The 25,263-nt window shown below is 39.3% G+C and overlaps 1 protein-coding gene across 3 annotated transcripts in view; it reads right to left on the reverse strand.

Moving 5' to 3' along the window:
* Nucleotides 1–90: 90 nt before the first annotated feature.
* Nucleotides 91–25,263, reverse strand: part of SULF2 (sulfatase 2) — a 159,332-nt gene continuing 134,159 nt past the window's right edge. For all 3 annotated transcript variants that reach the window (XM_062589261.1, XM_062589260.1, XM_062589259.1), the window contains exons 12-22: nucleotides 19,638–19,845; nucleotides 13,040–13,283; nucleotides 10,929–11,025; nucleotides 9,444–9,538; nucleotides 6,713–6,772; nucleotides 6,114–6,283; nucleotides 5,401–5,543; nucleotides 4,756–4,879; nucleotides 3,404–3,434; nucleotides 3,062–3,118; nucleotides 91–1,908 (exon numbers count right to left, since the gene is read on the reverse strand). In XM_062589261.1, coding sequence (XP_062445245.1) covers nucleotides 1,878–1,908; nucleotides 3,062–3,118; nucleotides 3,404–3,434; nucleotides 4,756–4,879; nucleotides 5,401–5,543; nucleotides 6,114–6,283; nucleotides 6,713–6,772; nucleotides 9,444–9,538; nucleotides 10,929–11,025; nucleotides 13,040–13,283; nucleotides 19,638–19,845 — 1,260 coding nt within the window. In that variant the 3' untranslated portion in view covers nucleotides 91–1,877. The remainder of the gene's footprint in view (nucleotides 1,909–3,061; nucleotides 3,119–3,403; nucleotides 3,435–4,755; nucleotides 4,880–5,400; nucleotides 5,544–6,113; nucleotides 6,284–6,712; nucleotides 6,773–9,443; nucleotides 9,539–10,928; nucleotides 11,026–13,039; nucleotides 13,284–19,637; nucleotides 19,846–25,263) is intronic.

Raw genomic sequence — 25,263 nt, forward strand, 5'->3', positions numbered from 1 at the left:
TCTGTTAACAGGTTATAAACAGAAGCTATGCTTGGATTAGGAAACACAATCAGATATTATTTCTATGATTAAAAAAAACTGTCAAGAAAATTTTGGAAAGTATATTTGACTCATTTATATGTGATACAAATACAAGCTCAAGTCTAGTTTTACTATAACACATAAAGTAAAAGACCCCAGCAGCACTTCTTTGAGGGTTTTTTTTGTTCGGTTTCTACATTCAGGTATATTTTTCTTGTATGGGTATGTGATACCAGAGATCTCTATCCCCAGTTAAGTAATTCTACTTGAGTTGCCTAATGTGCAAAAGCAGAAGGAGGTATCAAAATTGTTTCTTTGATATATTTTTACACTGTATTCTAGAAATGCAAGTTAAGTTTGTGTTTTGGAAAAAGATGTACCTCTAGTGTTAAGAGTAAAGGCCACTGTTGGTTGAGTCTTCTATTTTAAATATTTTCTTCATAAAATGTAGGTACATCTCCCAAGCCTCAGTAGAGAAGATCGTTACTGACATTGCAGGCTATTGAAAGGAAGAATAGTAGCTGATGTAGTAGCGTATGAGCTCTCTCTTGCGTGGGCCTCAAAACAGGTGGCCTAGTAACATGGAAAAATTATGAAGATCTCCCTGTTAGTGCCTGAATTACAACGTGTTTAATAACCTTCTGTTTATGGAAAATACTCAGACTCTGTATGCTGTGCTTCTATAGTAGACTGCTGTTTTTTAGTCTTTACTGAAGACAGTAGCACTTGCTCAGAAAATTTACTTTTCTGTAGACTGAACTATAGTATTATAAGTTATTGGCCACAGAGTATTGAACTTGTTGGAGCTGCCTCTTTTATATTTATTTTTAAAAGTTACACTGCTAAACAAATGTTGCTTTCTCAAAGGAAGGGTTTTGGTTTTGAACATACAATATAATATTACCACATAAAAAGACTTTATACAAATCTGATTTCATTAAAATTTAAGACATACATCTACTGAAATTTTTCAGTACTTTTAGAAACGGATGAATTCTGAAATGTACTATGCAACATTAAGTAACATTTTGAGAAATGGTATGTGGGCATTCCACACTTTTTATTAACAAAATTCTTCACAACCTGAAGGAGTTCATTTTCAGACAGTATATCAATCAATATGTACATAACCCCCCCCCCTCCCTGAAATCTGGTTTTCTGTTAGTCAAAGTTTTCTCTAGAGTTCCTAGAGGTGTCAATAGGACGGACAAGTAGACATTGAAATAAAACATATCCTCAGAGGAAATTTGAGAAATATCATGATGTTGGAATCATTCAATGCTGCCCACTTGAATTCCTGAATCTCGTAATAGTTCTTTTCCACCATTATCTACACCCCAGTTAGAAGCAGAAGTGTCCATGTTTTCTAAATCTTGCTTTACAGTTATACTTGGCTTTGAAGTTTTCTCATGACATTGGAAGATAGAGCTGAATCAAGAACTGTTTTAAGTTTCCTCCCATGGAAATGTCTGTGCGTACCCTTTGCCTACTGGGATGGCAGTCCTCTTTGGGATGCAGCTGCGTTTCCTCTTTTGCCAACTCTTGGAACAGTGTTAGTGGTGACTTCTTGTAAAATGCCTTGTGAAGCAGGTGAGGTATAATCCAAAGCAAAAAGCAGGTACAATAGTGGATTTCAGAGACCTGTGTTCCTGACAGCAGTTCCCAGATTTCACTGCATCTATTTAATTCACTGAACAGTGCAAAAATTCTATCTATCTGAGCTTCAGAAGTTCATCCAGTCCTCCAGGCTAACATTATAATTCTTTCTGAAATCATACACATTTTCATTTAGACTGTACACAGATTCAAGTTCTGGCCAGTTGATATCCTCGCTGAGGTCCAGCAGTTGGGGGACATTAGCCCTCCCATCCTTCCCACAGTTGTCCTCTTTAAAATAAAACAAATACGAGTTAGTGTATAACATGCTAGTAGGAAGTGGTTGGACATATACTTCTAATAGTTCCATGCAGGAAAAAAAAAAAACTCTAGGTGGTCCACAGTGTTTCAGAAATATTGCACATCTATCACAGAAACAATCAACTACATTTGAAACTTTAACCTGTACAAAACTTCTGTCTCATTAGTTGTAGCTCCATTTGAGTTCTAAAGGTATTGCTTCAACTAGAAATGAAAAATATTACAACTAAATTAGCAACTCCTCTTGCAGGAGTTGAGAATGCCAGACTGTACCTATGAAGGTACTTAATTGTACATATTTTTTCACTAAGAGGGTTGAGACACTTTCTTAAATTCTATAAAAAGAGGAGACTCAGAAGCAGAGGGTAATTGGCAAGTCAAAGGCAGCCCAAGAACCCATACTGTTTTAAGTAAGTAAGTGCCACAGTACCTTTAAATTTGTATTTCACCTTTGGGCTCTGGAAAGTTGAGAATTGACAGTACTACACTAATTGAGATTATCTTCCAGGTTTTAAAGGGTAGTAAAATAAGCAACAAACAAATCTGGGTTTTAGTGTAACATCAGAATCACCCAAAGTCTACAGAATTATGTACAAAGACGTCTCGTTTACGTTCTAAGCTTGTCCGTTGTGCTCACAGCAGGTGAGACTATGGTGGGATGAATAGCAATGAAACATACGCTACTCTCTGCTCTGAAAAAATGATACTTAACCACAGTTTTGTTATTTCTGGCTGGTGTGACAGTTAGGGAGATTCTACAAGTTTAAATTTAGACAACACCAACATAATTACCTCTAATTTTTAATGGTAGTTTCTATTTTTTAATGGCAGTTACCATAATCAGTTTCTTTAAGTGAGACTTTACCTTTGCTTCAGTTTGAAGCTGCCCTGACCTTAATGCTCCCGGATTCCCAGAAGGGTAGCCACTAAGAGATTTTGTACAGCAGTAGTAGTCTATAATAATGGCAGTATCTTATTTCTTGCACAATTTAGAGGACTTCCCACTTAAACATTCCATGAGAATAGCTGATAATGTTAAGAAGGTGCTGCATGCAAAACAGAGATGTTAGGGAAAAACTGGTAAGTAAAAGCTAATGCTTTTCATGAACTACTCCCAACTCACAGCGACTTGGAAGATGATGGTCTCTTCACATCTGGCCACTTTCGACGCTGAAACTGCCTAATTTTCAAGCAGCAAAAGGAGAAAAAAGTTAACCATCACCAAGAAAACCACCAGCACTACAGTCTGAAAGATGGGAAGGGAGAGGAGTTTAGCCTAAATTTTGACTAAATGTATTAAGAATGTGCTGTAACATTGAAATAACAGCTACAGTGTTCCAGAGTAATTGGGATGCAGAGATCTTGCAAATGCAGTTCCATGCAGCTTCTGTTCACTTGATTCCCAACCCCACATTCTTAACTTTCAAGCATGAAGGTGGTATTAAAAATAACTTTTTTTTAATACCTGTATTGCTCGTAGCTTCCATCTTTAAGACCTAGGTAAGGAAAAATTAACAATGTTACTAAGCATTGCCTGCAACAGAATAAGGTAAGGTACAATTTTTAGAAAGACAGACTTAAAATATAAACAGATAACTTGTATTGTCATGATAAGTGTTTGCATACATGTTCATTAGAACTGTTATTTTTTGTATTTAATTCCTTATCTAGCTAAAATAGGTTGTAATTTGGAATAGGTGTCTTTTAAACATTCCTGGAAATGATCTTCAGTGGTGAGTCTAAATGCAAAAACTAGTGGATTTCAAAATGTACATCTCCATGGTGCATGTACATGATGCATAAGACCTAAAATAGTATTTTAGGCTTTGAGGGACTGAGGTAGATAACAACACTTTATTTGGGCATTTGGGGGCTTAAGGAGGCTTCAAGCTCTAAGGGCTGTAAGTCTTCTAAAGTTGTGTTTTTTACATCCCCTTAGTATAATTAAGATGACATAGACCTCAGTTCCAAAAGAAGTTGTAGCTTTCTGTTTGCTGTCTTCATTAAACATAAAAAGATCACAAATATAACCGAGATTCACTGAGTAGACCAAGAGATAATTTATGGGATAGAAAATGACAAAGCTATCTAGAACAAGAATAGAGACCCACTGCTGCTTGGAATTTAAAGCCATAGTTATGAGAGTAACTTTTAGCAGCATAACATAATCTGCTTCCCTCTTCAGAGGTGCTGTTTCATGGTACAGTGACCTTGCGTTAAAACAGATTGGGGAAAAATAATCAGCTTAAAAAATAGTCTCCTTTTGGTAGTTAAGCCAGTTTACCACAAGGCTGCATGGACTGCACTGTCTCCAAAAATAAATGTTTCTAAAAATTGTGCCTTCAGTTAGAATGCTAAAACTAAGCTGATAAACTCGTTGCCCAGAGAGGTTATGCAGTCTCTGTACTTGGAGGTTTTCAAGACCCTGCTGGAAAAAGACCTGAGCAACCTGGCCTGACCCTAGCTTTGAACAGGGGCTTGGACAGATGAACTCCAGAGGTCCCTGCTAACTTGAATTATGCTGTGATTCTATGAACTGTGCTCTGTGTTACTGTATTCTTTCACCCTTTAATCAGTTTTGTCCCTCTCTCATCCCCCCTGCCCCACCACACCCTCACATTACACTTCAGTGTACTACTTACATCATTTTTCCAGAAACTGATACTTAACACACATTGAACAAAACCAGAAAGCTGAACATGCAGCCATCAGCCTCAAGGGGACATTGCTGAAGAACTGATAAAAATTTCCTCTTGGCAAGTAAGAGACCATTTCTTTTGAGGGAGTTTGAGTGTAATGAGAAAGGAAGGCACTTACCCAGATCCATGTTCCTCGTTCTCGGGTTGCATTGTTTATATCCTTTGCAGCTTCTTAGTTCCATGAGTTGGATATGCAGTTGATTGAGAACATCTCTATCTAGCGTATTCACTGCATTAATTAGCTGGCAATAAATAGAGAGTTACGTGCTTGATAACTTTCATATATGGAATACATGTGGTATTTTTCCAACAGGAAAAAAGCCAAAATATGTTTTAAATGATTCAGGACCCATCTACTGTTTGCACCACTACTGCGCTATTTTAATAAATCATCAATAAACAACATTGCTGAGCTACTTACAGACTATAGTTTGTAGTCTTAGGACTCACTCATCTCAGTGGGCAGCCAGGACCTTGAAGGTCCTATCAGTCTTCTCTAAAGCGAGAAATAGGCAACACAGAAAAGATGTTTCCAGAGCAAGGTAAGCTGCCTGGGTGTAGACCACTAGGTTTCTATGTCTGTGACAAAAGTTTTGGAATTATATGGTTCTTGCTCAGGCTGACACTATAGTAGAACAGTACTGTCAGTGACAGCCGCTAACAGTCCCCCATGACAGGAAGAACACAACATATAAAATGTCTAGTTCTGGTCTGCTCATGTTTTTTGTTTTGATATTTCCAGAGCTGTTTTATGATCAAGTACCTGGTATGGATCAGTATTGAGATCAAAATACTCCAAAAACCCAGTAGCAAATTCACAAAACAGGAAGTTGTGGGTCTCGTTGATTGTCCTCAAACACCAGTATGTGTTGTTGTTGGCACTGGTACAGGCACAGAAAGGTCCCACTGCAAATTAAAGTTTAGGTGGCGTGAAGATGCAAGATACACGTTGTGTTGTTAGGCACTGTTAGGTACTGTATCACTTAATCCACAGACATTCACTGTCTTGCTCCTCAGCTCTCAGCAGAGATTGCTTTCTGGCACTAGGTTCTTGTCTGTGCCTATCTAAGCCACAGGACACAGCTCAATCTTTATATACAGGCTGGGCTAGTTGTTTTTCCCTCTTCATCCCCCCTCCCCCCCACGTGGGAAACTGCTAGCTGTAGGTGAGATAATGCACAGAACAGCAGGCACTATTATAACCGATACAGCGTGTGACATAGAAGCGCACGTGCTGTGCTACAGTTAACCATCTAACATGTGCTGGCTTTTATTTACACTCTGTTTTCGTTTAACTCTTCTGCCTTTCTTAGAGTGAAACCCTAATGCCGACTCTGAAAGAGATTATTTAGCATGAGGACGACTGTGTGGCTTTGGCTACACACTAGCGATAACATTACTGCTAGTAACCCAGATCCTAGGCCCTCCTAGCCAGCACCTTGCACCCACCTATTACTTAGTTTAGAGCATCCTTACGTGTCCACAGGGGCGCAGTTTGCCAGTGCTGGTTGTCATGGGTGAAGCAGGTGAGACCTGGCATGCTGCATGTGTCGTTGTTTTTTATTCTCTTCAGCAGTTTGCGCAGTTTCTTCTTTCGCCTCTGTTCTCTAAGCAGCCACAGCCTGTCTTTCTCCTGTAGGGTTTTCCTGCACACATGAAACATTTGGGTCATGTAGACTCTGTTATATTTGTACATACCTAAAAAAAAAAAAAATAAGCAGCTAATAAAATAAGCTGCTTTTATGGAAAGAAATAATTGGTATTTTTTAAATAAATGGCCTCTCTTCCAAATGGCTCTGCAGTTGATCTTTGGCTTCATTTCCTTTCAGTACTATGGAACTGCAAAGAGACTAAGGGGTTTGTCCCTGATGTAACATTTCCCAAACTAGGAACTGGAGTTGCAGAATTTACAAGCTCTGCTTGTAAAAGCTTGGTTCCTTTCCCAGGTGTCTGGTTTCCTTTTAGTACAGGATGACTGAACTATTACTGCCTTGGCTTAGGTCATAACTTATGTGTATGGACCACATGTTTACATCTTTGCATCTTCTCTTTCAAAGCAGCATGCCTTCACTTACTTGAAAGGATGTAGATGAGATCCTCTATGCCTCAGTTTGCTTTTGTGTTTCGAATGGTAACTGGAGAAAAAAAAAAACAGCATTGTTTGTTGGTGAACAACAGAAGGACAGTTGTGCCTGTTCATACCACACTTTGGCACTGGATTTAAAATGGATTTAATCCAGCATCACTTCTCGCTTTGATTTACTCATTCAGGGTGTGTGAGGTCAGGCATTTCTGTACCTTGTTGTGTGCCTGTTGCCTTCGGCGCGTGTGTGCATAGTGTCATCTGGTGGTCTAATACTGTATTACAAACATGCATCTAAAGATGGTTTCAGCTGCAATTCTCTATTTTAGTTATCATTACCTGTTGTTCCCTTATACTAGGCAGATAAAATCAATAGATTTATAATTGTTTTACATAATACTTTCAACTGAATATTTACTGATTTGTTCAGATAACAAGATGACAAGCTTATCCTGGGTTTCCCTTCTAAATGAAATAATTTAAAGTGTTAGTTATGCTTCATAGGTTTTTTTTTCTCCTTTTTTACTAGCTGGAAGTTTCAGGAAAACTGAAACAAGATTCACGGACTTGTCCCAGCAATAATAGCATATATAATACATTCTGAGATCTATGGGATGTAAGAAAATACATACTGTGCTCTAGCTAGATAAGTAAGTCTGCTGATTTAGATCTGTCTCCAGAAACTCTTCTGCTCCCGTTACAAAAGATAACGCTATTCAAGATTTTGCAGATACCTTTCTATATAATTTTCAAAGTTAAAACAAAAATCAAAATAGGCCTAGTCAACAGCAATATTTTTCTGACTCACAATGTTCGCTATACTATTAGCCACACAAATAAGCAAAGACAAATTAAGTTCAATAAATGTTATCTTCTGAAAAGCACATCAGAATTCAGTTAGATGTCAGCCTAAAAGTCTCCTCAAAAAAAAAAAAAAAAAAAGAAATTTAATTATGAAGAGCTGTAGTAAATTTAATCCTTAACCAAGTTAACCAAATTAACCAAGATTATTAAAGAACTTACTTACTTAAATTCAGTCAATTTTTATCCTATACAGACACTGGGTATTTCACTAACTAATCCTGAATGCTAAGTACGGTGCAATTCTGCAAATACTTACTTAAACATGTATGATTCAGATACTTATTTCATTGATTTTGGTGGGACTATTCATATGCATAACATCATGCACAAATTACAAGTACTTCCTATATTTGGTCAGAAAAGGGCAAATTAAACATTCACTAGAAAAAATAACTTCATTTTTTTTACTATATATGTTAAATAAACTCTTGCTAATATTAGTTTTGAAAGCAGTGGATTAAAAGACTATAAATAAAGTTGGGGGGATCTGCCATTCTGCATTATACCGTCTGCATTTCAAGCGGGTTTCCGCTTTGTGCCACGGTTGCACGTATGAGTTGGCATAACCTCAGAGAGTGGTGGTCTCCTCTTTTTTGTGATCTGTTGGTGAAGCTATATTGCAGCCTCCAGATGCGCCACAAGGGCTACACATCTCATGCCTGTACCTAGTGTATGTTGTACCTGTAAGGATTCAAATGTAATGCTCAAAAACTCATCCCATTATACAGTGAGACAGAGAAGTACCATCCATACCCTCTCACAGAGGCTAGTTAGTAAAGCTGCTTGAGCTCAAGACAGTAGCATGACAGTGTTGTGTCTTCAGGTACGTTCTTTCTTGCCATCTCTTTTCGTGATACGTGTACAACCATTGTCACTGTGGCTGCTGTGCTTCCGGTGCCATCTGGCTCACAGCAGCCTCGGGAATTGCTCTATGATCACAGCTGCTCCTGGCTCTTTGAAATAGTTATTTCTGAGCAACTTTCTCAGAGGCAAATTCTGTTTGTGTTATTGTTTGATTCTGACAGATTTTATGATGTGCTTATTTGTTGAGCAAGAGCTTGCTTGCCCCAGAAGGTTTCGGATGTGTTTGAGCCTTCTTTCCATACAATCCATGGGCTGATTTTACAGCTATTTTGCAAATATTTGACTATGTAAGAAACCAACTGTACAAAGACCCTTGATACACAATCACTATTCTGATATTCTCTATTGCATTTAAAATTCACAAATCATCTGCATTAGGAAAAAAAAGATCTGGTACACTGAAGTCAGTGATGGTTACAGAATTAAAGTTACTGTGCAGCAACTGATAAATATCTGCTTTCCTCTCCTAAATATTTAATTTCTGTGACTGCAGGAGGCAATACAATCTGACCTTGAAAAAATGGGATGGGAAGAAATTCTCTTATCTATCTGATCGATCTATTAGTCCACATACTTTACACGCTACTATTAAAAAGCTTCATGTAATACTGCAGCACATTGATAACTTGCCCTTGTGGATGGCAAGTTTTAAGAAAAAAGCCTGGAGCTTAAAATATTAATTGCTGGTATCTAATAGCAGCGTATTCAGCACAAGAGCGTTAACTAGCAAAGTGGCTTAAAAGCCATTTAGACCTACTACATCACCACTTGACACACAAGCAATTAAACTGTTGCCTGACCGAAAAATGGGTCTTGTACCTCTATAGCAGTCCAGCTGTCCCAGACAGTGTTAGCAGATTAAACAACCAGCTCACTAGTCTGTCTCTGTTAGGCAGGAAAATAAGATGGCTAACATTTAGGCAGGTTCTGATCTGTGAAGATATACATCAGCTACAGTTGCATATTACAGTTACTCAGAAGTACACAAGAAATACCTTATCTTGTTGCAATCACATTCTTCAGGTCTCTTCTTCTTCAGATGACCTCTCACCTCCCTCAGGTTTTTTATTTTATTTTGCAAAGTTTCAATCTAAAAAAAAAGTAAAGATACGCATTAAAAAAACAGCATGATTTAGCCTTGTTCTAGCCCTCTCCAACCCCTTCTACTGCTATCAAATGCTTCCTTTTCAGCACCTTCCATGACTCCCACCCCTAGCAAGCATTTTCAGATGATCTGTTTTCACAAACACAAAACACAGGAAATCTCTAGAGGAAACTGCAGCCCAGAGAAAACCTTTTCCTTTTTCTTTCTTTTTCTTTTTTTCTTTTTTTTTGGCGGCACAGTTTACCTGCTTTGATTACTCAAGCAGAAAGCAGAATGTGGTGCTGGGAGAGAGGGAGGGGAGGACATACAGCTTTAGGTAGGCAAACTCTACAGTTCCATGGTGATTTTTCTTCTTGCACAATTCAGGATATATGCAAAGGGAGAAAGGTCCCAAAGGAAACCAAAGCCCTTAAAGTTCAGCCTGTTACAAACCTCAAAAGGGACTCGAGAGAAGGTGTTCTCAAGGCCCCTCTTCAAAAGTAGCAAGTTTCCATCATTTTACATGACTGTCTTTCTTTAGTAACATCTGGCCACATGGGATATGCATTAGCCATTAATTTAATTATGCCCTTCACACTATTTTTAATCCCTATCTCTTCAGTAAATGAAACACCTGCTTTTGTTCAGTCTAGCTTATAGTCAGTCTAGTCCATCTACACTCAAACGCGTATTCCAGGCTTCCACCTTGACTTTCACCACAGTGACTGTAAAGCTAATGGACGTACATGACTGACGAACACAGAACAGAGTTCAAGGGGAAAAAAAAAAAAAAAAAAGGAAAAAAAAGCAGAGACTCTGTGACCCTCAATCAGGAGCACAGAAGGACAGAAGTGAGCACTCTTTTTCTTTGGCACTCCATATAGTCTACATCTGCTGAAGAATAAAAGAGCTGGGACAGCATGGTGATACTGAATATATTTGAGTTCCCTTTTTTAAATGGTAGCAGAGCTAGTTCTAGGAGCTAATGATGCTCACATTTCCTTAGATTTACGTTTTGTATTTGAAAGGTGCTTTTAAGACGTATGTTGTGGGAGCAGCGTTAATAAGATGCGAGACGCAGTTGAAATTTTTCCCTCGTTTGGGACACCTCTAAGTGTCTCTTGCTCATCTTATGGTTTATGTCATTCCTCAGTTTCTTCCAGTTACAGTTCACCCTCCACTCAGCATCTTGTTCTCACAAACCTGTAGTACCTTTATTATCTATGAAATCTCTACTCTGAAACCAGCCAGTGAGCTCAAAGGGTGCCAGTGAAGAACAAAGACACCCAGAGGCGTATGGCCCCACAGACAAACAGCCAGCATGCACCTATCAGGCCACAGGAAACCTATGGCTAAAAACACACACTGCAAATGCATGACTGATAACATCACTGACCTCATGGTCAATATGAAGTTTATGGTCCTTCCAAGCTTGCAGTGACCTGTACAGATCTGTGTCACACTGAACGGTATCATTCTCCAAGATATAGCACCTATCCATGGAAAAAACAAATGTATTTATTTATTACTGTACACACACACACACACACACACACACACACAAACAATCCCACCACTCTAAACAGCTGGTTTCAGTAATACCACTTGAGGACACATGAGAAGCCAGCTTGGAAATGACATGCAGAACTCAAAAAACCACTGTTCATTCAAGAGACTTTTTAAGAGAGTATCCTGTGAGCCAGGAACAATGTTTGGTTTCAAGCTGCCATGGAAATTTTTCAAGAGAAAAATTACGGGGAGAAGGTCCCTATAAAGTAGACCCTGCTGACTGTTTCATTTCTGTATGTAAATTGTTCTGCACAGAGTTCCTGTTTATTCATTAGGCTGCCAACATAAATAATCTCTACTAACTAGCAGGCACTGAAAGCAGCTCAGAAGCAATTTCACTGTGCGTAATTAAGTGATATGGCGGTAAGCAGCATGAGGAAGCATTCTTTACAAGATGTATTAGGATATCACACACACACAAAAAAATGCAGTTTTATACAAAAGGGATAAAATTTTTCAAAAATATCTCCCTGATTTCAGAGGCTAAATACCCTTTGACAATATTAAGTACTTGTGTTTTACTAATTTCTAATGCAATCTAGGCTTTTAAGATTCTTTCAAAAAATTGACTTAAATGCTAACCTGAGAAGTTTATTAAGGGATAGGAAATACCATGTAGTTATTTTTGAGTTCTTGTTTAAGTTTAAGCTGAGTTTTTTCAACATTCCTCTATTTATTTATATGCAATAATGAATTCTCTGATAAATAAGGAATATTTATTTATTCCTTTATTTTCTGTAAACCACCTCACACATGAATGTTGTCCCATTGCTATCTTTTCCACAAGCGTTCCTGGGGACTCCTCACGAATTATGTACAACCCTCCTGGCATGAAGGGGTCATCTTCCCCAGTACTTTCTACCCATCCTGTAGGATTGGTGTCCCATTCGGACTGACTATCCGGTAGGATAGGAATCCCATTTATATGGGATTCACCCAATAGAGTAAATAAGGCAGCAAAATCAATTTGTCTTGCTCCAGGAGAAAAGCACACAGTGGTTTATGGGTCCTGAACATACACGACACCTGAGGAAGGAGACGTAGTTCTGCTCGTATCAGCCTAGCTATGTTTCCCCATGTTACTGAGTCTCTAACCCTGAAACAGAAGTGGAAACCACAGATTTCAACAGCAGCTGACTGGCTGATGCATGCTTATGTGAGCTAGTCATTAAACCATTTAATGCACATAATCAATGATGATTGATGGATTTCCTGATAATCCACGAGCTGAAATGGTGACTAAACTAATGAAATATATTTGCAGTTATATCATCCGCCCCTAGACTCACACGCTGAAGAACAGACTTTTTAGCTATTAGAGTGTCTTCACAGCCCAGAGAAATCCTTCATCTCCCTCACAAGTGTTCGATTTCCTAGTGCTCCCAGTCCATCCAGCATCATCCATGATAAAGAATTTCCTTTCCTAACACTGGCTACTAACTCTGAGATGCTGCTTCTTCCTTTAGGACTGATTTTGTTTTTGAAATACGTAACAGTAAGTGATGTGAAACTAGGTCATACTCCACTTAGCATCTTTGACCTTCAGATAGGCTAGGTGACCAGGACATACTGAGATTTCCAAGGGTAGAGCCTGTTCCAGATTTTAGACAAGATTACACAACTACCGCAAACAGTTTTGTGTGTCCTCACTGGAAATACGCACTGATCAATGACTACCGTTTACAAAGTGGCATATAAAAACATTGCTGCTGTTCTTCAATAGCTTCATGCCCCACTACATGTGATGACAAGATTAAAACAAAACCGAAAAGTGTGGTACAGTTGAAAATTAGAATTTTAGTGAAATCAAACTGGGTATCCAAAAGGGACCCATATGGAGGGATCTAAACGATAAGCTTATCAAAAGTAACACACACATTTTTGTAAAGCAGCAATTCAAGCAGCTCAGGCCTATAGACACTTACCACGTGTACTCACCTGTGAGTCACTTTTATTAGGTTGGGGGCTGTATACTCTGCAATGCCACCAGTGCCACTGTATTCCCCCATGTCTCTATCTTCCTCTTCACGAGCAATATCCCTCTGTATCTTGTGTCTTTTGGTGATGTTCCTTGGTAGGACTGGTTGGTATCCATCCTCTAGCCCGAAGTTGTAAACCTCTCCATCCAACTCAACAGACACAGAACGGATAGAGCGATTCCGGACATAGCTTGGTTTGTACTCTGCATGGAAAAGGCAGAGAAAAGTGCAAGGGAGTGAGAAGCAGGATGTTAGAATTTGGTCATTTTTGTCGTTCTTGGAAAATACAGCCTATATCGTGGCATTTGGAATTAACTGAATAAGAAAGTGTTTGTTGCAGCTGTCCTCAGAGCTGCGGCCTCATTACCTTCTGCAAGGACAGACAGTACCTTAAAACATGAGAGAGAGGGGCTGATATAATCCAAATGCAGCGAGATAGCAGGGGGGAAAGAAAACTTATATAGTATCACTTTGAGGGTAAACAGTTCTTTCAAAGAAATTCTGCTTTTCCCCCCAAAGTCACCAGGTGGCAGTAAGATCTTAAAAACTAAACCTGACAGTTACAGACAGCAGTGTACTAGGTCATCCTTCCAGGCTAGATGGCTAATGCTTGCTGTTGTCTAGTGACAGCTGCTCCCATGGTAAGACACCTGCAACTCTTCCCAAGATTTTTGCCATGTTTCAACAGGAGGTATTCCGTACGTTCAGCCTGACACTTTTCTCAATTCTGTGCTCTTCCTTCATGGTAAGATGGTTTATTCTATGGAGAGGAGGTAATATCCATTTCTTTTCTCTGCAATATTTTTTCTGATACGCAGACTAGACAGCGGGTTTCTGTACAAAGCACCACCCTCCAGTGCTATGCAGGCCCTCAGGCTTTGCCTCTGCATTTGCAGTCCAAAGTCAAAATAAAACATTTGCTACCCATTATCACTACACAGTCTGAGATGTGATTTTTTTTTTTTTTTAAAAAAAAACCATTGCTGCTTTCCAAAGTTCTCGGTCCCAGCATAAATCCCCAAAGTTCCTTTTATGCTTGTTCTGGAACTGCAAGAATATACCTCAATTACAGACTCTAAAGCATTATCTTAACTTCCCTAATGTGGGATAGGGGCCACCTCTCTGTCAACAGGTGCTCAGAGTCGCACGTCACCTTTAGCAGGCCATCCCGTTCCTTGAGGAAAAAAGTGCAACCGGACAAACTACAGCAGCAGAGCGCCGCTTTCTCCACCTGCGCAGTGCTCGGTTCTTTTGCTCCCTCTATGTGGTTTGGAACCACCTCTGACACTACTGGAAAAAAGCAGGTCTCTTGGCTCCTGTGGTCACCTCTCCTTTGCACAGAGCTGAAACAGCAAACTGCACTAGAATGGGATTGATCTGCAATCCGCAAGAAGAAAAAATGCCATCACTGAGCCAAATGAGCAGACCAATCTTTCTTGCAATTCCAAGCTCCATAAAACAGCCAACTTTCTCTACGGGATAATCTCCACAGCAAAACAAGCAGAGAAAAAAAGGGAGGCAGAGTACAGCCAACACTGACAAAAGAAATGCTTCGGCATTGACACGGACTGACTTTTTTCAAGAACTCTTATATGAATTCCAAATGGATCACAGTCGCAAAAGCCATTTTGAAGATTTTGAGAAGAGAAACAAACATCTCTTCCCGCCTGAAACTGGTCTCTGCACTGAATTCTTGTCAGCACCACACACACAAAGCAGAATACCAGCTGGATCATCTGGCTCAACACATTTTCCACCTGTGGCTTGAAGTTTATTGCTGATATTAAGCCAGGTGAGTCACAGCTGAAGGGGAAAAAAGAAACACACACACACACACACACACACACACACACACACACACACACACACACACACACACACACACACACACACACACACACAGCCTCAAACCTTTAAAAAGCTTATTTCAGGCACCCATTCAGGAAATGCTTGAATAAATGAGAAGGAAACGGAATCTTTTCTGAAGTTCCAAAAAGCTACACCCTAGCAATTATATTCAAAGTGTAAATTCCTATTTCTTTAATTGTTCCCTCATTTCATCTTGTTAAGCCCAGTCAACTAACAATTTACCTTGCTTCCAATTCTAATATGTCAATCCAGCTCAGCAAGTAGCTACAGGGAACTGCAGCCCACTCGTGCCGCTGCAGAATGAGAGCCCAGGAGAGTTGCTTCCCCCTTGTAGCCAATCCTAATCCAATCTGATAAGGAACAAATTGGTCTGGAGTGGGACAGCTCATGAAACTTCTTGTATCGCATTAGCACAAAGCACTACCCACAGAGCTGTGATTAGTGCCAAACTATCATTTTCAAACGAAATGGTTTAAATTTTTAATAAGATCAATATTCACCTGTGCTCTCCCACCTGCAAGGTGCATTGAAAGCATAACTTCCATAATTACTTTATTCTTCCCTAAGGTTAAACTTTGCTCTCCAGGTCATTTGCCTGCACGCATAACCTATACACAAAGTAGATCCAGGGCTACTAAACATTTGGCTCAAAATACCTATACTCCCCTTTTCAAATTACCAAATTCTAGCTTTGGAAAGTTCTGTAAGTCCCTACACTACTTTCTCTGGTCTTTCAAAAGCCACCTATTTTAGAGATGGTACTGCTAAAACATTATATCCTCAAAACTGAATCTGGAAGTGGAGTCTGGAAGTGGAGCAATTTAAGCCTAACGAGACTGATCACTTTTCCGTGCCATAGTCATCTTGCTTTGTCTTCCTGAATCACTTGGCAAGCTTGTTGTCTTTGGAGCCTGGAAGGAAGTATACAGTTCTGGCCCAGATTTCCCCAGGCAGTCTAGAGACTCACACCCACTAGATTTTGTAGAGCTGTTTTCTGGTAGCATCTCAGGTTTCTGCACTGGAGAGTGAAAGCATGAATTCCAGTATCTGAAACTATTATTCAATTGAATAAAGTGATGTAATGCTTTATTATAAAACCATAAAATTCATATCTGACTTGTCCAGCCTTCACAGTTTATACTTAACTCTTCTCACATCCTAAACACTCAAGCCTTATTACTTATTTTGCAGCTGCCAAATTCATGATTAAACACTGAGATCATTCAGAAATGATAGTTCTCTCAGGGATAACTGAGAAGACCGTAACCAACTGCAACTGCGGCACAGCAATTTCCATAAAGCAAAAGCATGACTGCCCAGCAACAGCATTAGCAGAAGACAGAGGACTCTTGGTCTTCCCCATTGCCACTTACTCTGTGTAGGTGGTTTGGATCCTCCAGCACCATAAACGACATGGAATAAGCAGAATAAGGCAGTAAGCAAGGAATCTGCTGCTAAACGTGTGCTGCAAGGGAAAAATCCCCCACTAACCTTATGAACACCGACCTCAGATTTCCAGAATTTAGTAGAGAAGCAGCACCTTTTTAAACACCACCAAAGGAAAATTAGGCACTTCACAGTTGATTTTTTGAAGATATGTGAAGTGTCTAGAAATATGGATAGATGTTTAGAGATAATTTTTCTTAAGCATTATACACACAGAGACTTCAGAAATCTTATTTTGAATCTATGACCTTAGATATTTTAAGGAGAAAAAGAAATCTTCTGAAATCCAGTTTCCTACAACTGCTATTAAAAATTTTACTTCATTCCCTTTAAAGTAATTGACATTCAGGTATTTTGCACAACAAATTAAGTCAGGTCTTAAAACAGAGAATTTTGCTACAACATTGAGACTAGCTCAAAAGAAAAACAACATGAAAATTGGAGTAAAAATGTACCAGTCCCTTTTTACAGACTTGTTTACAGACCTACATGGCCCATCATTTCTCTGCGTGCAGCTAAGTAATTCCTTTAATCATATGCACTTGCTCATCACAGTAGGCAAAGATCAAATTCACAGCAAGAAAACATAACAGACCACAACACAACCCACCACTGCGTTTAAACTTCCCTCCTATTTCAAAGCTTTGCTTCATTTTTCTTACAAAAAACAAAAGCACACCGAAGAGGATAGAGAAATGCAAATATTGTAAAACATTCCTGACACCCAAAAGCAGATATACCAAATATTAATGCTTTTGTGTTTCTAGCACGTGAAAGCCTTGCAGGTGGGTTGTGCGTTTGTACGTGTCCCAGATAGTATTTTTCAGAGCATGACTGTTTGCTACTGAACTTAATCAATTTAGAAAATATTCTTGGTTGCTAAATGCACCAGTGCACCTGACCAGGCATCTGGGCCATGCCTACATTAGAAAACAGTTTGTTTTTCAAAACATGTGGTGCTCAGGCCCCTCTATCTAAAATTTATGTGGCCTGTGGCAGAGTGGTGACTTTGAACTGCATTTGGTCTGGTCCCTTTGGCCATACATTCTCACCATGCATGAGCGGTTTGAATCTTTCCAAAAGACTCATCCTCATCCCCCACTGGGGACGGAACACACTTGATGCACTGCAGCAGCACAGCTTCCAACTGAGTTTCCTGCAAGTGACTGTAGATTAAAACTCAGCAAAATTGCTCTGCAAATGCATCTCTGCTGCACATGGGAAAAGCGAATGATCCAGAGATTCCCTTCAAAACCACACTATTGCTATGAACCAAAGCATTAATGTACCCAGGGCCTATTCTAGTCTGAAACTTTAATTTTCTGTTTACTTCTTGTTTAACCTGACAAAAAGCATTTGCTGGCATTCACATAGGGCTGTCACACGATGCCATGCATTCATTGGATTTTGAGTACCAAAACCGCAAGGAATCCCTCAGATCTGTGCAACCCAGCACAGACTACACTTCATCTCCCACTCCAGGACTCCGGAAACAGGACACAGAATACCCCCACACAACATCAAAATCCAGGTCGCTTTCTATTACCATTTGCAGAACATTAACTGCATGGGCAGCCAGGCAAGGCTCTCTTCTGACAATCTGCAATCTAACGAGCCAGATTTCTAGGCAGGCTGTTTATAAAAATCCCTGGTATGGTACCTTGACTCGTATTGTTTTATGCTCATGTCCTTTCACTGTTTGATTTATTAGGTAAGTCAATGTGAAAGAATAGCCAACACCAAACCAGTCTGCATCAACAGGTCTAAGCTAAGCTCTTCCACAGTACACCACACCCTAGATGTGGGCAAAGGAAAAAATGAAGCATTTGTAGTCAATTATTTTACTCAAGACACAAGCAATGGGAACATGACTGCCAAGATCCTTATCTTATGCTGCTTAAGTTTATGCCTTGTGGTTCAAGGAGGCACAGCGAGCTGAAGGGAACAGTACAAACCCTGCCTCTTCTGAGCAGAGCCCTGGGGAAAAGATGTTCTGATCCAGCTGCAGATGGTATCTTTGCAACCTTCACTTCTTTGCCTCAACCTCCTTCATACATAAGCTAAAGGTAATTATACATTTAATCACCTCCTCTGGATGTTGTGAAAATTAATGTTTAGGAAGCACATCGCAGATGAAAAGTACTTAAAGAAGTGTTAAGTATTATTAGATAGCATTATGTTGCCCTCATTTAAATCATTTTCTTTTTCACATTTAAGTGCCTTCCATCTACTACTGTTATTTGACTCTCCATAACTGAACTTTCTTTTCTGTGACTTATTAAAAAAAGAAGTTAATTGAACTGCAACCTCTAGTGTTATTTAAAGATTGTCTGCTGTGCCACATATGTAAACAGCAAGTATAGTTGAGTAATTTCATCCTGGAACCAATAATTTTTTTTCAACTAAAAATTAGCTTAGTAGGTACTAATCCACTTGCGAGGCAAATATAATGGGAGAAAATCAATTTAAACTCTCTGTTTGAAGCTTGTGCCAGGTCATTATAGAGAAAGACTAATCTGCTAAATAATTAAGGCTCTGCATTTGTGGAGTGAGACGAAAGAAACATTACAAGTGAATAATAATTCTGTGCTGCCATTTGCCTCTTTAATCTATAATTAGACTATGTACTTCAAATATAGACGTTAGCCTACGGTTTAAAACAGAGCCAGTGGAAAGGGCTTTCTGAAAAAGCACCTGTTCTGTGCCAAGAAAACGAGAAACAGACTCATCCCCTTTGGATGTGATCTCTGGTTAAAAGTCAGCCTTGGCTCTGCTGACTGAGCATAAGGAAAAGATGTTAGAAGCAAGCAGCTTCTGTAACAAAGTGCACGCATTCTTATTAAAAATAAATTACTGCAGTAACGGCCTGAAGCACTGCAGTAGGTACTGAAAATTTGAGTACTTGCTATAAAACACTGTTCATGTTTCATGGCCTACGTAAGGATGTGCTACTTGCCACTTCAGTGTGTGTAAGGCAATTAAAAGAAATAAATATATGGCCCTATTTTCAAATAAAACATTGCTCTTCCTACAAACTGAGGATATTTTCAAGTCTCATTGTCCAGTATGAGATACCCATGAGATACCCAGCTTCATATTTAGATGAAGACCAGGCTATTTATTATGCAATGACATCTGTAGGTGTTCAATGTCCGTGAAAATCGGGACAATTATGGGTGCTTGAGAACAAACTCATAACAGTTTTCTAAGGCAGAAACAGAAGACATAGTGAGTTCACTTACTCTTCTTGGGGAAGAGTTTCTTCCTCCGTCCGACATGGCTCAGCTTATATTCATTCTCTTCACAATTGCAGTCTTCGCTGTTCCTGTTGTAATACTTGGGCAAAAGGTTTGAGGTGCCTTTGCTGGTGCTTGCAGCTGCCAAATTTGCCATTCCCTTGCACTTGTGCAGCTTGAGCTTTCCGCTCGCATCTTCCACACACTGCCACTTCTGGAAGAAACATTTGATCAGTAAAACTCTCCCTCAGATTCTGTGTTGTCTAATGGCCAGCTTCTGCGATCTAGCAGCGATTCTTCATTACAGTAAGCTGGAGCTTACCTATTGCCTACTACCAAAACTAATTTCTTATAATGTTCCGTTCTCAGACAAAACAGGAACTCTCTGGAACACTCTTGCATTTGTTTCTAGGAGGCAGAACAATGGGAATTGCTTAACAAAATCTATTTATAAATAGAATCTAATTTATATTTATATCTATATTTATAAATATAATCTATTTAATAAAATCTGCTAAAAACATGAAGGTGACAAGTCCCAGAAGAGAGACTTCTAGCATGAACAAAGAAACTTCAAGACTCATCCACAGGTCTGAGATCTCTGTTTACAAACAGATGTGTTTGCCAGGCTGGCAGGAATCTATGCCACTGTCACACCATTGCCACTGTCATACTACTACTGCCTTAAATAGAGCCACTACCATTCCATTAAAACAGAACCAGGCCTGCACGTAATCTCTGCCCTATCACCTGCACTATAAAAAGGGAAGCAACTTTCCTGAGGAATCTCCTTTTCTTTCCTAGTTTACGTGCTTGATGGTGGGATGAATTTATTCAAGCTGTAGATTCCTTTTTTTTTGGTGATCAGCTGAGCTGAGCTGCTTATCGAGACACCTGCCGCCGGTGGAAAGGGACAGGCAGCAGCTGGGTACAATTCATTTCATCTTAAAGCAGACATAACAGAGATGAGATAAGGACTGCCCTACAGAAGTGCCTGTTTCTCTTCTTTGACCTTCAAAAGGTGTAGGTGACTGGATCAGCTATGGATGTCTGTAGTTAGATGGGATTAGTTCCATCTGGAGAGGTTCTTTCAGTAGCCTTTCCCATTCAACATACTTGGGCTCGATTCAGTTTAATGGGGAACTGAATGGGATGCCTGAAAATGATAACCCCTCTCTCTTTCTCTCAGACTACAGAAAATCTCATCTCTAATCTCCAATTCCTTCTGTTACCTATAGCCTGAAGTCACTGGCTTATAGTCCCCTTTCTGCTACTGTCAGAGCTGTGTTCAAGTGCAAGGGGGCTTCAGCTGCCTTCAGTTTGGCACAAAAGCATTTAGCCACTTCCCAGATGCACCACAAAATAATTTTACGTACTCTTTTAAATTTACCAACACACTACTAGCTACTAAACAAGGCTTTGGGATACACTAACAAAAATCACAGTAGTTGTTACTGCCTTAAATAGACTCATTTGGAAACACTTCAGCTTTTTGCTGAGTCTTGAGGAGTTCCTCCTTTTCCCTATCACTGAATCCTAGATCTGTGGCTCCAGGACTCACTGGGGTAGCAACAATTTTCCAAATAAAAGAACAGACAGAAAAACAGCAACAGCTCTCAAGTGAGATGACATTTTACAGCCAGCCTGGCACTCTGTGAGGAAGAGTCAGTCGCTTCCTCCCACAGAGAGGTGCTCCCAGGCTTGGGGTTTATCGTGTGTTTACTCATTTCCTTAGAGAACTGGATGCCAGGTCTCCTGAGCTATAATTATTTCACAGATGCAGATAGCATGCCCAATCTTCTTTATGATCCATGCCTTGCACTCATGTAGATAAACCTGGCTAAACTTTCAGCACAAGAAATCGTAAGTCACCAACAATCAGGCATTTAAAAGCTACAGCACTGCAAGACTGTCTTCATCTTGCAGACATTCTCCTAGAAAGGGCATAAAACAAAAAAGTCTTTGAAGAACAAATTGCTAAGTCTTTTTTTTTTTTTTTTTGTCTAACATGGATTGATGCCGTCTGCAGTTTGAAGTAAAAGTTATTTTACTAAAATGTTAAATGTGTCTTTTGCAACAAAAAAAGCTGTAAAAATGTTTGTTGCTGTTTCCTATTTTGATTCATATGAATCTTTTTTTTTTTGGAAAATAAATGAACAAATTGCATTTTCTGCTCAGCAGAGCTCTCTGCTGTAGATATCCGATAATGAAGGCCTTTCCAACAGATTCAACACAGATAAAGTTAAATGCCATGATGAAAACTACTGTAAATAAATGCCCTGATGTATGGCCTAAAATATTCATTCTCCATTTCTTTCATCTCCTGTCAAAAGAGCAAATGAGGCTCATTTTAACCTTCCAGGTGAACTGGAAGAATTCCTTTAATTTTTGGTGCAGTTTATTGCAGCTGTATGCTAAAGTGAAAATATCTTAAAGGCTTTGCTGGAAGGGCATGGGGTATACATTAACAGGCCTACAGCCAAATGAATGCAATGCAGAACTATGCAAAGCACTTCAGAAGCAAACTTTGAATACACACGTCAAAAAGAGAGTCTCAAGCTCTTACTTTTCCTCAAAATAGATACAGGCATATGTGAAAATGTGTCTGGGATCCCACAACTTACCTTGTTTACTTGTAAGTACAAACACAAATTTGGTAGGTCAACATCATGGCTGTATGTATAATATGTAGTCATTCCCACAGGATGCTTTCAAAGATAGGGAAAAGGGCAGTGATAGAAATGGGATTGTGAAAATCCCTACTTGACTTCAGGAAGCTTTAACCATTGTGAATTCTGGCATTTTAAATTTGTATCTAGTGCACAACATAACATCATGCAAAAACCTGCGTCAACCCCTAGAAGCAACTAAAGTATTTTATAAGAGGGAAATTTAAATAATTAAGTCTCTATATAAAGAACTCTAAGTGCCTCAGAGATACTTTGGCTCACAGTCACAAATGATAACCATCCAGTCGCAAAATATAATTACATATAAATAGTGGATTAGCTCAGCTAGCCAAGAAAGCAAAGTGCCCTTAGTTCACCACTTGCCCCCAACTTTTCAAGTCATTAGCCCAAAAGATATGTTCCTGATTTAGATTCTGTAGCTCGCAATATCTCACACAAGCTAAGTCCTGAAAGGAAGGGCAGCTGTAACACAGATTAGAGATGAGTGGAAAACACAGGCTCTCCCACAGTACTTATCCCAGCTCATGTCAAAACTCCACAGGAAGAACCTTTCTTTCTTCCTGTGCTGCCTTACAGAACAGCTACTCAAGTCATCAGATAAATGCCTTTTGCAACACATTCTGAAGTCAATGGAGCTCACGTTGTGCAAAACTTTCCAGACACCTCATTTCATCATTAATGCTGTTCTAGCTGGAGATTTCCCACCACCTTCAGGCAAGCAGTGCCAAGGTAGTGGCTGTGCTGGTGCTTTCTGCCATCTATTGCATTGGGCTTGTTCTAACACTTCCACTACCTCCTCTACCTGACCTCCCACTGCAAAACACGCTACTCTCAGTTATTCTTGGGCAATTCAGAAGAGCCTGGCCTATATTTAGTGGAGAAATTAGTTCTACTTAACAGAAATCTGGTTCAAACACACACTGTGAAGTTAAAGAGAAGATATATTTCCCCCACCTGCTACATGTATCCACAATAGCAAATTAGGACTTCAGTATCAATGTAACATGAATCTAACAGCAGTAGGTATATACCAAATAGATGCCCTGCTTCTCTCTAGTAATACTAAACTATTAACCTTGAACATGCAAATGACTCCCTAATGGAAAAAGACATGTTGTATTTTCGTGTGTGTGTCAGAAAACCATCATTTCTCTAACAACCTCCATCACCATCAATTGGTTTTGCATTATTGTGCATCAGAGCCTTCTTGCCACTACAGCAATTACAGATGTTAATTCAAAGTCACTACTTGAGGCCCAATGAGAAATAAACAGCCATGATCTTCCCAGCAGGATTTTTCATGCAGTTCACTCATTTCCTCAGTGAATCTCTCTCAATCAACATTATTTTCCTTGGGGGAAAAAGGGCTAATCACAAAAGTTCTGCTAAGAGAAGATAAAATATATAGATTTCAGGGCTGAGCCCTAAATCATCACATCGTGTCTCATCAGCTCCTCTTTCTGTTAAGGAAAAGAGATACCATTCTCTCTTACAGAGAAGTGAAAAGTGAAACTGTCTGATCTAGCATGACACCCTCCCTAACGGTTTTAGGAATACAGGCTCTAGGATTGAAAGGCACCCCATTCTTGCTGCCACATTGAATGGCAATCTCAAACTGCTGTAATGGCTAGAGATACTGTAACTTCCAGTCCAAATTTATTTTTGAGTAGTAGGGCCACATTTTTTCCTTGTATGAAAAAATACGCCTTCTTTAGCTTTTCTTGTCTGCTGTGGTTTGCTCCTTGTATTTTCTGGGCTAATCAGGATCATACAGCAAAATCCGCAGAGACACAGAAGCCCCTCCTCTACGAGAGGTAAATCTACAGCTTTGCTGGCAGCTTGTCCTACTGCTCAGATGTTACAGGTTTCAGGAAACAGTCAACCTGAATTTCTCCTCGTCTGTCTCATACGCACTACTACTTCTCTGTTCTTGCTGACTGAAAATAATTGGCTCCTGTCTTCTGTATAGTATCTCTTAGATTCATGCAGACAGATGTCTCTCTCCTCAGCTATTTTTTTTTAATAGACTGAACGTGCCCAGTTCCTTAGCTCATCCTCACAAGGCTTATTTTCTTAATCTTTTATCATTTTGGGGTTTTCTCCTCTGCACCTTCCTCCAGTTTATCCATCAACAAAGGATGAATCTAATTTCCCCTATTTCGTGTCATTAGTACATAAATAGTGCTTTCTGTTTTGGATTTTTTTTTCCATTCCAACTGGACTCCATACCAGCTCGCCATTTTTGCAGAATCTGATCTCTGTGCTCTCAGTTCACGTTCAGTCGTCAAGCGTTACGTATCACTCAAACCTTAAAATTAGAAGAGGAATTTAGAGGAAATTTGGGGACTCTATAATGTCAGAGTGCCTGCTGAAGCAAGACAGGTAGATCAATTGGCTAGCGTGCAAATGAAATTTAGCTAAATATCTGTTTTGAAGCATTATAATTAATTTATTATTTTTTATATATATATATATAAAAATATATAAATAAAAAATATATATTATATATATATAATATATATATATATATATAAAAAATAATATACATATATAAAATTGTATCATGGTATCAAATGGTCCCACCTGCTGTATCAGGTACTGCAGAAGCTAAAAAGTGAAGGCCAGGAATTGGACTAGTGGAGATGGAAGAGGCAGAAGCACTGAAAGAGGAACAGATTTGTCTGAGATCTCAAACAAAGCCTGGAACAGTTCTGAGACTTGTGTTTCGAGCTAACCTATGCTGCTACTCATGTCAGGATATTTTAAGCAGTTGTTTTTTAGTCAATGTGAGTATTGACTTTGGCAAGGTAAACACAACATCCGTTACTGTATTGACAGGGAGTTAAAAAAAAAAATTCCGTTAACAAGAAATGCAAATTTCTTGGCTTTGTGAAGCAACAGTGAGCAAAAAATCCATAAAAGCAAAGCAGCCTCTGGATATC

This window comes from Rhea pennata, chromosome 16 (assembly GCF_028389875.1).
Source record: "Rhea pennata isolate bPtePen1 chromosome 16, bPtePen1.pri, whole genome shotgun sequence".
Taxonomy (NCBI): domain Eukaryota; kingdom Metazoa; phylum Chordata; class Aves; order Rheiformes; family Rheidae; genus Rhea; species Rhea pennata.